The 12610-nt window shown below is 33.4% G+C and overlaps 1 protein-coding gene across 1 annotated transcript in view; it reads right to left on the bottom strand.

The window, feature by feature from the left end:
- Positions 1 to 393: 393 nt before the first annotated feature.
- The window catches only part of LOC110370471 (proton-coupled folate transporter), a 13828-nt gene continuing 1611 nt past the window's right edge, over positions 394 to 12610 (bottom strand). The window contains exons 2-7 of the mRNA XM_021326286.3: positions 12290 to 12449; positions 4571 to 4672; positions 3471 to 3608; positions 2990 to 3073; positions 2506 to 2662; positions 394 to 551 (exon numbers count right to left, since the gene is read on the bottom strand). Of these exons, the coding sequence (XP_021181961.2) occupies positions 446 to 551; positions 2506 to 2662; positions 2990 to 3073; positions 3471 to 3608; positions 4571 to 4672; positions 12290 to 12449 (747 nt within the window). The 3' untranslated portion in view covers positions 394 to 445. The remainder of the gene's footprint in view (positions 552 to 2505; positions 2663 to 2989; positions 3074 to 3470; positions 3609 to 4570; positions 4673 to 12289; positions 12450 to 12610) is intronic.

Genomic DNA, 12610 nt, shown 5'->3' with positions numbered 1-12610 from the left:
GCCCCATAAAAAACACATCTTATTAACACCTTATGCTTTGACATACGTGGAGTATCACAAAGGAAACTATTGTTTACTGAGAGAAATCGTGTAACTTAGATTTGAATAGGAACCTAACATAAACTAAATCTTAACCTTAGGTAATTCAATTTTAAACATACCTTAGGATCACATGGAAACCTTGAAGTGTCAAACTATTTTGTACGCAGAAAGTTACCAAAGATCGTTCTGTACCATACTTCAAGGTCAAGGGCAAAATATCCTTCAGAATCAAGAGTTAACTATTAGTGAGACACGTGAGAAGACTTTACTAAATTAACTGATATGTAATCGTATTGTCTTTGAATAAAGTTCCAAGGTCAAGGTCAAATGGGGATTACATTTATTTTCGAGGAGAATTTTCTTCTTTACAATGTGATGTAGGTAATATTTTTTAGTAAGTTGTCTAAGCAGGAGCTACTGGGACATCTCCAGGCAGCGGCGGAGTATTGGGTATGTTAACATTCAGTCTTTTCTCTTTCTCGTCTTGTTTGTGCTGGTAGTAGAACCATCTGAAAATTAAGAAACATATATTAAATCATACATACATATATTGTGGTGTCGAGTTATTCTTAGTCCATATAGTTTTTTATTTTTCACGAATAGGTACAAAATTTTAAGCTTAAGAAGATCTAAACCGCAATAGTGGGTTAAGTTTCTAGGATAAACTTTCATGTTGCATCACAATCCTGTCATGAGAAGCCAACGTAGGTACGTACCAATTATGAAAACAACGAGTATTGCATTAGCATTTTGAAAACATTTGAAGTTTACAAATACTGCTGAAGACATACCACAACATGACATACTTCGCTTTATTATTGTTTTACTGTTATTATTATGTAGTGTGTGAAATATGATCAGTTCCGCCATACATTAGAGATACAATTGTATTTATAATTTTCACATAACTTTAAAGTTATGTCTACTTATCACTGTACTTCTACGATGTTTGCAACCTGCGTCATTTATCCACAATTTTACTCGTGATTTCATTTGACCTTGACCTTGAAACTCAGAAGAGCTTTTAATATATTTTTTCTCTGATAAATAAATGTAAAAATATACCGCAGATGTTAGCTCAATACTTAAGCTCTGAGAAAACAGGTCCTTTCGACATCTGGCGCCGAATAACGCATTATCAATTGTCGCCGAATAAATAAATGGATAAAAGTTCTAGAGATTTCTGTTTGCCGTGTGTTAAGCAACATTTTAAGGCTTTTTGATTGTTAACCTACATTTACTCATAAAAAAACAAGTATCAATGTGGCTATGCCAGTGAGAGTCATATGTATAAACTTCTTTTGAAAATATTTGTCAGAAATCATCATTTCTCTCATTGCCAAATATTTAATAAACTTTTCTTTTAATATAGTAACTTTTACTAATCAATTTGCTATGAGATATCTGCCTAGTAGTAATATAACCAGTACGCCAATACAGCCTAAAATAGAGTTAGTAGAAGCCACAGACCAAAACCGAAAGGTCTATAGAATACTAAAATCAAAAGGATCCATTTCAGCTTCTAGGAAATAGGGATTATTTCCAACTAATCGGGTTATTTGGTCTAAAACGTATACAAACAATGATTCAGTACTGAATCTGTCAAAGGGTACAACATTGCTGTTATGTAGCCTCACAGAATCAATTATGTAGTTAGGTTTAGTTATACATGATCAACTATGTGTTAGGTTTGTATTGTTTTGGGGTACTCTGTTCAATATATATTATGTATATTGTTTGAGTGTAGGTAAGTACAATAGGAGGAAAATTCATCCCAGTCAGTCACTATGTGATTTGCAATATTAAGGTATTATTTTTAGGATGGGTCCATTTATATTTCTAAGCAAATATCAATTGTGTAGCATAAAAAAGGTAGGCAAAAAGACCAGTTTCTGGTAAGGTTTAGTTTTTAGTCGCTCGCCAAAACTACTCTATGACTTCCGTATGATCTTACGTTACTTCTGATGAAATAACCACGAAGTAAATAAATGAATGCTAGCTATATCGCTTCCATCAGAAACAATGGTAAATAAATAACAAAGTATAATATATTTTAGGAGTTTCATCATTACTTTGGCATGCGACAGTCCAACTTGTTTACTGTTAAGTTCTACGTTTTATATACTAGCTTACAACCGTGGTTTCCGAGGGAACTACTTCCCGCATTCAGAAAAAAAAGTAGCCTATATTGTAATTCTGATATAAGAGCTATATCACTGACAAGTTCCCTTCAACTTCATTGGGTGGTTTTTGAGTGAAATTTTAACAAACAAATATCCATCTATAGACATACAAACTTTAGCGTTTATAGTAAGATTATTTATGCCATATGAGTGTACCTCGAGTTTAATGACATTAGTAGGATTATTTTAGTCATATGCGCGGACTTTTGCTCTGATATCAGTAGCAAGCCGCCATAAAGATTGCTGTTAACTAAACAAAGGTAAAAGAAAAGTTCCTCACCCAAATATGCCAAGAGCAGGTATAGTAGCCGTCACACTGACGAGGAACACCGTTCCTGGCAGCACATTCAGGGTGGCTATGTAGACCCTGGAGTACAGTGGAGCGAATATTATGGGCATCATGGTTTCAGCCACGCCGAACAGCGAGTACACTTTACCTGGAAGAAGAGATAAATATTTTGTGTTAAAAGATAAATTTAGGAATTTTGGCGAGTTTGACTGTTATAAGCGTCAGGAGAATAAAACCCAAAAAGTGATTTCTGCACGACCCGAAATTTGAGCTTGAGAAACCGTGCCCCGTGCACAGAAGTCATTCTTTGTGAGTTGTGACCAGACCAATGGAGCACAATTGGCTAAAATAAATTTTAATAATAGCATACCTATAAGTATCGGAAATTCCAGGTAGGTCTGTAGGTATTTGCATGCATATGCATTTAGCATTTTTTAAAGTATTATTTAATTGAACCAGTTTTTGTGGAACTTACCTAATTCTTGAGAGGAGACTAGTTTGGATGCGATCGACCGAAGCGCGATCGTTGTGGTGCCGTTTAAGATTTCTAAGAGTGGCGCTGAAAAACAGAAATAAACCGTCAAAAACAGAAAAATGCCAATTTAATGCAAAGTCGTTTTCCTTAAAAAAATAACGAATTTGAATAAAATTGTATGTTATTGCCATTTACTTTATGTATGACACACTTTGCAACTACACAATCTTTCTCATTAACACGATTATTAGCTGTCCCTCAAGATTTCATCAGGGTTCCGATGGATCTGCTTCCCGCACTTGGATAAAAAGTAGCCTGTGGTACAGGCTCTAGCTAGGAAAACAGATATTCTAGAGCCTGAGAAAGAACGCAGGTTGCTCTTTGCTCTAACCAAAGTTTTGGCGAAAAACACGGACAGATATAAAGAGTTACTTTCACATTTATAATAGTGATATTAGTAAGTATAAACCAATAAACTTACATAAGTACGCTTCAACATCAGTCCTAGCGAAGGCCAACATCAGGGCGCCACAGATCTTACTGCTGGTGGAGATCATGCCCAGCACCGCGTCATCTGCCTTCAGCTTCCTACTGAACACGCTGATTGAGAACAGGGTGCCTGAAAGTTGAATTATTTCACTTTAAATAGAACAATACTTGAGTAGTCTTTATATGTGTTAATCTGTGTGCTAGCCAACTTGTGTTAAGTTTGTTTGTTTTATGTAATACTTATCATGTGTTATAATGATATTTTTATTTGACTCGTTCTGTATGAATTCTGGTTCTTCCAACCTAATAGACAGACATGTGTTGCTGGGGAGTTTGTTGCGCCACTTCTTCTTCCCAGCAAAACACATAGGTGGAGGGTGTGCGTTGTGGGGTGTTTTGTTTTCTGACATTCAAAAGTGCTGTTTTGCAGACGAGTTTGAATAAACGATTTTTGATTTTATGGTAAAGAAGGTTTATCTGTCTGTAACTGCACTCATCAAAAATGTTATCTGCTTATTCAAATCGCCGTTTAACTTGGTTCTAACTACAAAATATCTTCTTACGATAAATATTTATTTGGTACACTTGTACTAAACTGTGATATAATGTCGTTATTAGTGTCGAGAGAGTAATTTGTTTCAACTCGACCTTTCGGGGTGAAACTCCACATTATTCAGAATTAAGCGATGTGACAACTACTAGAGGCAACAGATGTTGCGAAAATCATACTACATAGATATTATTTATTCATATTTTGCAACAGTACTTATAGTAGAAACTATTTATTCCGTTTTTAATTCTTGTCAACTAATCATTCTAAAAGGTGGAAAAAAATCAAAAGCAGTTTAGTGTGAAGTGGAACTATCTCGAGAAGAAAGAGAAAGAGTTCTGCCTGTATGGTAGCGTAACGATTCTACAAATAGAAATACCTACATAAAGCATACATTATATTTTAAACATATTGGCTCGAACTATTAAAATCAGTCTTCGAACATACGTACGATACATACATAGGTTCAGCTCAGCCAAGATTTCAATAACCTGTACGAATAACAACAAGCCGGTCGGTCATCGAACCTCACTCGTACTTACCAACAGAATGCGTGATGAGACTGTACGTCGAATAGATGCTGTACTTCACTTCATCCCAATTGAACCGGTACCGCGCGAATATGTACATCACACTTAGTTCACCTGTAAAAACATCTATTGTTAATATACATAATAGGGTAGGTAGTTTCAGGTATGGTTGTCGCAAAACTCAGTGGGGTTCCGCAACTAAATTCAGAGTGTGCATAAGCCTTCTGCACCTTTGCCACTCGTTGATATCCAAAAATGTAGAACCACTTTCATATAAATATCAAACGACTGCCTAAGTATCTGATCTCTTCAAACCAACTGCCTGAGTAAATCTGTACTTCTACCAAAAATCATCATCATCATCATCTCAGCCCTAGGACATCTATTGAATCTGATGAACATACCTAGGTACTGGTTGGAAGCAACCAAAAATGTAATGAAAATATTCCTCAGTTAGAATCCTGCACACTGCAACCTTTTAGTAGGCCGATGTTTCATCGGGCTTATAAATCAGTATGGAGATGAATGATAGTGCGCATATTTCCATGATGATGTATCCGACTTGAAAGTTGGATTAGATTCACGATAACCTTCGACCAACCACCGGGCCAACTACAGGCCGACAGTTTAGTCTCCAGTGTGTGGTCTTACTCTTATTATGAAAATACAATATTAAAGAGTGCCTACAGTCTGTTATTATCTTTCTACAAAGTGATAACTGCATATAACAATAATATAGGACCTAGTTGTCACACGTGCATGTGCAATAAAGACATTATTTAATAGAAGATAAATCTATACAAATATGAAGATGAATAGATAACATTAAAGGGTTTGTGTGTTATCTAATCTATTTGTTTCTTGCGCTTTTCTTAGAAACCTTAGGTTCTATTGGAAAGATAGATTTCACGACTCTATATACACATACACTATTCGTACGAATGCTATAAAAATGTAATTTTGGATGTGTTGATACTTCTTTACGGGATACTCTTTTACGTAAAAACTGCAAAACCCATTTAAATAAAATTTGGCAGTTGTATAGCTTATACATAACAATAACACATGGTAACGTTTTAAACTAATAACCCCGGAGTTTCAGCGAAACTGAAAAAAAAATCTGAAATTGTACGCACAATGTGTGTCTACAGTCACTTACATAGACACTTGCACGACCTAACCTTTAAAAGAGGTACTTACACTAAATTAACAAAACATTAAATTCCCAAACCAATTTACATCTTTCACATCACATAACCCAACTACAAAGAAGTTATGAAAATGTAAATAATAACTAGTACTACCGTATGATGTAAATTCTGAAGTTTAGTAAAGCAATCACTGCCTAGGTCGGCTCGCTAGTAATTTCCCATGAGGTCCTACAAACTAACTCCACTATGAATGACGACTTACTACTTTAAAGATTTTGATATATTTTCTTCGCTTCATATTTGACTTATCCCTTGGTAGGGGAACGGATTAAAAGTTGCTCAATTTTGTATATTTCCTTTTTCTACTGAGATTGGGGAATTTTATAATGTTTCAATTGGAACAATTTTAACAATCATTTGTCTCTTCCTAATTTTGTAGAGAGTTTATGCTCTTAAAATAGCACTTTGAAAGATCAGTCATTTAAAGAAAACTACTGACCGTTCCTAACATTCTCATATCTATCTGTTGATTTGCATACCAGAGGTTGGATTTGACATTAAAGCTGCATAGAGGTAACGTCAAATTCCTAGCTCTAGTATGTAAAACAAAAGATAGGTAGAATATTGGGATGGCCGCTTATTATTCCTGCCTTACAGTGTTTTTACACTACACGGATTATAATGTTTACAACAATACATTCATAATTGTTATCTAACGAGCATAAACACTGCATTTTGTTTACTTTTACAATATTGTTGAAGATACTGTTTGCAAATAAACTAATTCTAATACTCCTATATTATAATAATTTATTGTCTTATTCAGAAACACTGATTAGATTAGACTGGAAGAAGACTCAAATATAGTTGGGAAAAGGCTAGCCAGATGATGATGAATTATCATTATTTCGATAACTTATGAAATGAAGTCATCGGAAATTGTCACTACATAAGTAGATTGTATAGAAAACGGAAAAACACTTATAAATTGACTAGTTTTTGCAAAACTTATATTTATTCATTTTATTTTTAATAGGTATTTTGTGGTTAAACAGTGATAGGTAGCGAGTTATTTTCTGTATTATGACACGAAACGATTTATTATTCTTTTATGAAGGTAAAAAGTATTATAGGTTTTGTTGTTATTATTAAGCTTTGTATATAGCCTAAATACTGACCACAAATAATAATCAAACACTGGAAAAAAGGTGCAAGCCACGGACTAGTATAGAAGTAGGTGCAAGCATTACATTGTCCCTATAACTTCTGAAAGAATTATTATTTTATTCTTTATTATCGCGAGTTCAATACTTCGAGAATAAAATATAGGACATATGACAAAAAAAATTAAGAATCTTGTAACATACTATAAAGTAAAATTAAATTAAAATGCCTATTGAAAAATGCTGTAGAACCATATCATTTTTGTTTGCATACTTCATATTGGTTTATTATATTTCGCTGACCATTTGTACAAATTCTGAATACCTTAAATGGAATGGAAACATTTAATTTTGGTTTCAAATAGCGGCAGTATTTTATAACCCTATTCGTAATTAAATCGGGAAAATGTTGTCATTAATAAAATTTAATTTTAATATAGCTTGAAAATACCGATGGAAAGATATACATATTGTCATCTACACTAATATTATAAAGTTAGTATCTCTGGATACACTGAAATGAATTAAAAAATCTTCTACCGATAGAAAGCTATTTTATTTGGGAGTGTTATAGGCTTTCCGGGCGTGGAAGAAAGTTTTATCAGGATGTGGGTAAATCCGCGAGATATATCTAGTTGCACACAAACGTGAAACGTGTTGCAGACATTAAAATCTAGTTTTGAGGATTATTTTTTTTTTATAATAACCTGTGATAATATTGTGAAATACTAAACTTCAAGGTTTCTAAAATAACGTGGAAGTCCAGAATATTCTAAGAAAAACAAAACAATAACATACAGTTAAATATGTAAATTCTTTCGTCCTAGTTGGAACCGGCCAGACAGCCAATTGGAACGTCAACTGTCAGTATTCATTCATCAAAATTCAAATGGCTTATAGCCAATTATTTAATTTAAATATATGAATGATGGGTCTTTATACATATACAACATAATATGTATCTAAGATTTATCTGGGAAGTTGGAACATACGCTCACGAAACGTTTGATATACGGGTAAGTTCATATCTGACGGAAAATGCGTTGAGTGTATCATAAATGTATGATCGACGCACTAACTCATCATCGGTTAGGTGTGAATGATCGATTATTTAAACGTATATTGGGGTTACGCGTCCGACAATACGCGACTCATGTTCCGTCAGATGTGAACCAGCCCTTAATGAAAGGTAAGATTTGTCAAGTCAAGCCGAAGATCTTATAGTGGCGACTTGGTTGAAATTGTTCGCGGATATTTGTACGCAAATTGAAAACTGGTTATTCCAGTAATATTTATAGAAAATCCATACTGTGAAGTATTGTTGTTATCTGACATAATGATGATAATTAAACCGAATACGTCTATAATGTCTTGTTATATGTACGTAGACTAGAATATATCTTATTATCAATCTTGTAATACGCCATACACACTGACTGTCTGTAGAACGTAGTAGACAGAAAAGTATATTGTGATCACGATATATTCTATTTATTTATTGAGGTAGTAGGTAGAAGTTAGTAGGAAAATATCCCAAATACTGGAATGTCAAGTTTGCGTAACATGTTTGTTTCATTAATTCGGTTTAACGAGAAAATATGATTTCACAGTAGGTAGTAATTTTATCCTTTTATTAATAACCATTCGTATGTTTTACATTGTATGTTTCTATTCACTTTTATAGGTATTTTTTTTGTTTCTACGAATGAAAAATAATATAACTTGAACAAGGAAACAAAAGCAAAAAAAAAACGCGTTCAAATTGATGTATTACATAAAGTTAACTGGCTTCCGCCAGTGGTTTTACCCACGTCCCTTATGCTATCATCCGAATATACTCCGAGCATCAGAATAAAAAGTGGTCCTATTTGATAAATTGGAAAAATAACACCAAAAAAATATTTAAAATCAATCTTTAACTAAATTAGCCATTTTAGATAAGAATAAGAATAAGAAATTTATTTCCAAAAAAGGTACATTTCTGTTATCATTAGCCCCAAACTAGGCTACTGCTAGATCATAACAGATTCAATATTTTTATTCTAAAACTAAAGACAATAGCGTATCATAAGGCACAATATGTCTAATTAACTTGAATGAATTGAAAATTCTTATCTGCCGTGTTATTCTCAATAAACTAATAAACTTATATTTGCTTGACAATCATAGTAAATATTACACAACGACAGACAAACATACGAGTACTTCTTGCAATGAGAATTTATCGTATGTCGATGATATTACGTTTTATTTAATATTAGTATTAGTTTTAGATAGAATACAGCTGTGGAAAGTTTTTTCGATATATTGGGCAACAATTTTTAATTTTCAATGATAGATGATAGGTACAGACAAAATACTAAAGAAAGTTAGGTCTAGTAACAGGTAGGTTAATTTACACTTTTTTATGGGAAACCATCAAATGACCCCTCCCGCTGTGGGTGCAGCATGTGGAAGTGTCAGACTCTTACTGACTAAAACCCACCATGTTCCCTCTTAAGCTAACTACGCGGTAACTCTTTCCAACGATCTTGGAACTCTTGTGGGATCTACTAGAGAGGTTGATATTGACTTGTAGACACAACTTTACGTCAGACAGAAAGACAGAAGGATAGAAAAGTCTTAGTAACAGGGTCCCGTTTCATAGTTTTATGGAAATCTCGATAATACGGAAGCCGACCCCAACATAGTTTGGAAAAACGATCAGAGGATGATGACGATGAAAATCTTGATAATAACAACTAGGTATTTTGGTATTTTATCTGGGGAAGCCCACCTAAGCTAATAGTGACATAGCGTCTAAGCGCTAATTGGACAGATGTATGCCATCATATTTTGAACAAATATTATTAGTAGGTTTCCACAGTTAAAGGTCAAAATAACGTATTCTATGAAGTCGTCAAATTAAGGCTGTTTAGCGATGTTTGAATTAAATTATAAGGTATCTATTGGTCAAATGGAAATAAAATATAAGTTATTCTCTTTAACACTACAGAGATTATTAAAATTATTTCTAGGTAATTGTAATTTTTGTTCTTAGTTTTCTTAATACACTCTTTTGCAAAAAAAGCGGGCACCTATGCGAAATCTTAGTTTTAAGGACTTTACGTGTATTTTAAAGGGTTTTAATGATTGTAGTATGTTTCTAGCATCAAAAGGGTTAGCCAAGCATGCGTGAGAGTGTATTCTAAATTTGAATTTTGTATAATTGCTAAGAAATTGGTTTAACCTTGTTTTGGACTAACTGCTGGCAGAAAGTTCGTCGGTGTTTTGAAAAGTTTTTGAAGTGATTTTCAGAAAAAATATAATGTAGTTTTAATTAATGATTAATGTACCTTTTTATTAGATCAAAACATTTAAGAAAAACTATGCGTATTTGATAAAACTGTCAATTGCTCTAAATGGGTTATACTGATGATTGATGGCAATGTTAAGAGTTTCGGTATTTTAGTGTAAAGCGTTCTATTGTTTAGATATTGTATCCACGTGTTTTAAAATATCGCTTTTTCATAAATAAACACTATTTAGAGGAGTATCAGTACTTTAGGCTGCAACAAAACCAATTTAAAGTAAGCAGTGCCGATCACAACTCGTCTCCTTTCGGATTTTGACATTAAAAAAATAACAAATTTTGTGATAAATGTTAAAATTAACCACACGAAAAATGATGAGGAGGGTTAAAGCTATCTAAAAAATCAAATTATTGCCGAGTTGAAGCTCTCGATAACTCCATAGGTGTCGGGTTACTATACGATGATTTAGCTGCAAGGGAGTCAAGAATTCAAAATTATTGGCCAAACGTATGTTTCTTAAGAAATGAGCAGATAGCCAATTATTGTTATGATTTAAGTAGGAAAGTACTGTAGATGCCAGAAAATCTCGGTGCAGGCAAGTTTATTTAATAAAATGTCCGTGGGATGAAAACACTCTATTTGAACGCCCAGACTCATAGATCTTCAGAGGTCTACGGAGTTTTCCAAGAGACGAGGTTCTTTAAAAATCAGTGATTACGAGACCTTAAGACCTCGTGCTCACAGTCTATGCGCTATTTTCTGTATTTTGTAGAATTTCAAAACTTTTAAAAATGTCAAAGTCTGATAGGAGACGAGTTGTGATCGGCACTGCTTACTTTAAATTGGTTTTGTCGCAGCCTAAAGTACTGATACTCCTCTAAATAGTGTTTAATTATGAAAAATCGATATTTTAAAACACGTGGGTACAATATCTAAACAATAGAAATCTTTACGCTAAAATACCGAAACTCTTAACATTGCCATCAATCATCAGTATAGCCCATTTAGAGCAGGTGACAGTTTTATCAAATACGCATAGTTTTTCTACAATATTTTGATATAACAAAAAGGCACAATAATCATTAATTAAAACTGCATTATCATTTTTCAGAAAATCACTTCAAAAACTTTTCAAAACACCGACGAACTTTCTGCCAGCAATTAGTCCAATACAAGGTTAAACCAATTTCTTAGCAATTGTACAAAATTCAAATTTAGAATACACTCTCACGCATGCTTGGTTAACCCTTTTGATGCTAGAAATATACTACAATCATTAAAACCCTTTGAAATACACGTAAAGTCCTTAAAACTAAGATTTCGCATAGGTGCCCGTTTTTTTTGCAAAAGAGTTTATATACAAAGAATCTTTAAGCAATTTAATAAAAGTGTTATTTTTTGGCCGGTATTTTTATACTTACTGTATAAATATTCTTGCACACTATTGTACAAACCACTATACCTAAAGATTCTGTAGTGACTTTACAAGTTTTGAAGAAAGAGCATTGATATCAAATAATAATAATTAGGAACAGACTTTATTATTGTCATTTCTAGAACTGCTCATTTTGATGATAATAATGTTAGTTGGTCAGGTATAATATACCGTATAATATATCATACATTATACATAGTTAGATATTGTATGTCTAAGGTATCTACAGGTACCTAAGCCCGTACACAATTACATTTGCCTTTCATAACATTGGTTATAGACAAAATATTGTAGAATATCACTGTACCTACTTTCTAGGTGCTTCATAATATTTTCAAAAATCTACGTCTGTTCTACGCATACTGTCATCAAGTAGGTAAATAACTTGCGAGCACTTGCATACTGCTAACGTTTAGTCGGCCGATAGTTTGATCGGGTTTATTAATCGGTATCGAGATGAATGAACATATATTACAAAGATCAGGTATCTGGCCGGTATCAGGCCAGCTGATTCACGATTACCTTAAAAAATGCTTCGAAATACACATCGAGTCAACTATAAGCCGACAATTTAGTTTACGATAAGTTTAGGCAATGTGTTGGAACTCTAATTAATCATCAATATGCATACATTGATACGTTCATATTTACAATAGTATCTACGTATAAACAATGCATAGTTTACATACCCCACATCGGTCCAAACACCAAACAGACCACAGTCAAAACGAGACATATACGCAGTCTTCTGTTATTCGGGCCTTTCTTGAAAGCTATCTCAACAGTCTCCTTTAGACTGTGGAAGTCGAAAAACTCCAGAAGGAAACCAGTGCAACCGGTTCGTTTGACCTAAAAATAGTACGAAATTATAAGTAATTTTGTCTGGCAAAATGCACTTCAAAGATTCATCAAGAAATCATAACTACAATAATAGTCTAGCTTCGTATATAAGAACCGTTATCTTTTGTCATAACACAATAATAATAGAACTGATTGATAGCAAACTATCT

This window comes from Helicoverpa armigera, chromosome 4, assembly GCF_030705265.1.
Source record: "Helicoverpa armigera isolate CAAS_96S chromosome 4, ASM3070526v1, whole genome shotgun sequence".
Lineage (NCBI taxonomy): Eukaryota > Metazoa > Arthropoda > Insecta > Lepidoptera > Noctuidae > Helicoverpa > Helicoverpa armigera.
The sequence above is the reverse complement of the archived record's forward strand: the minus strand, read 5'-3'. Positions and strand labels throughout refer to the sequence as shown.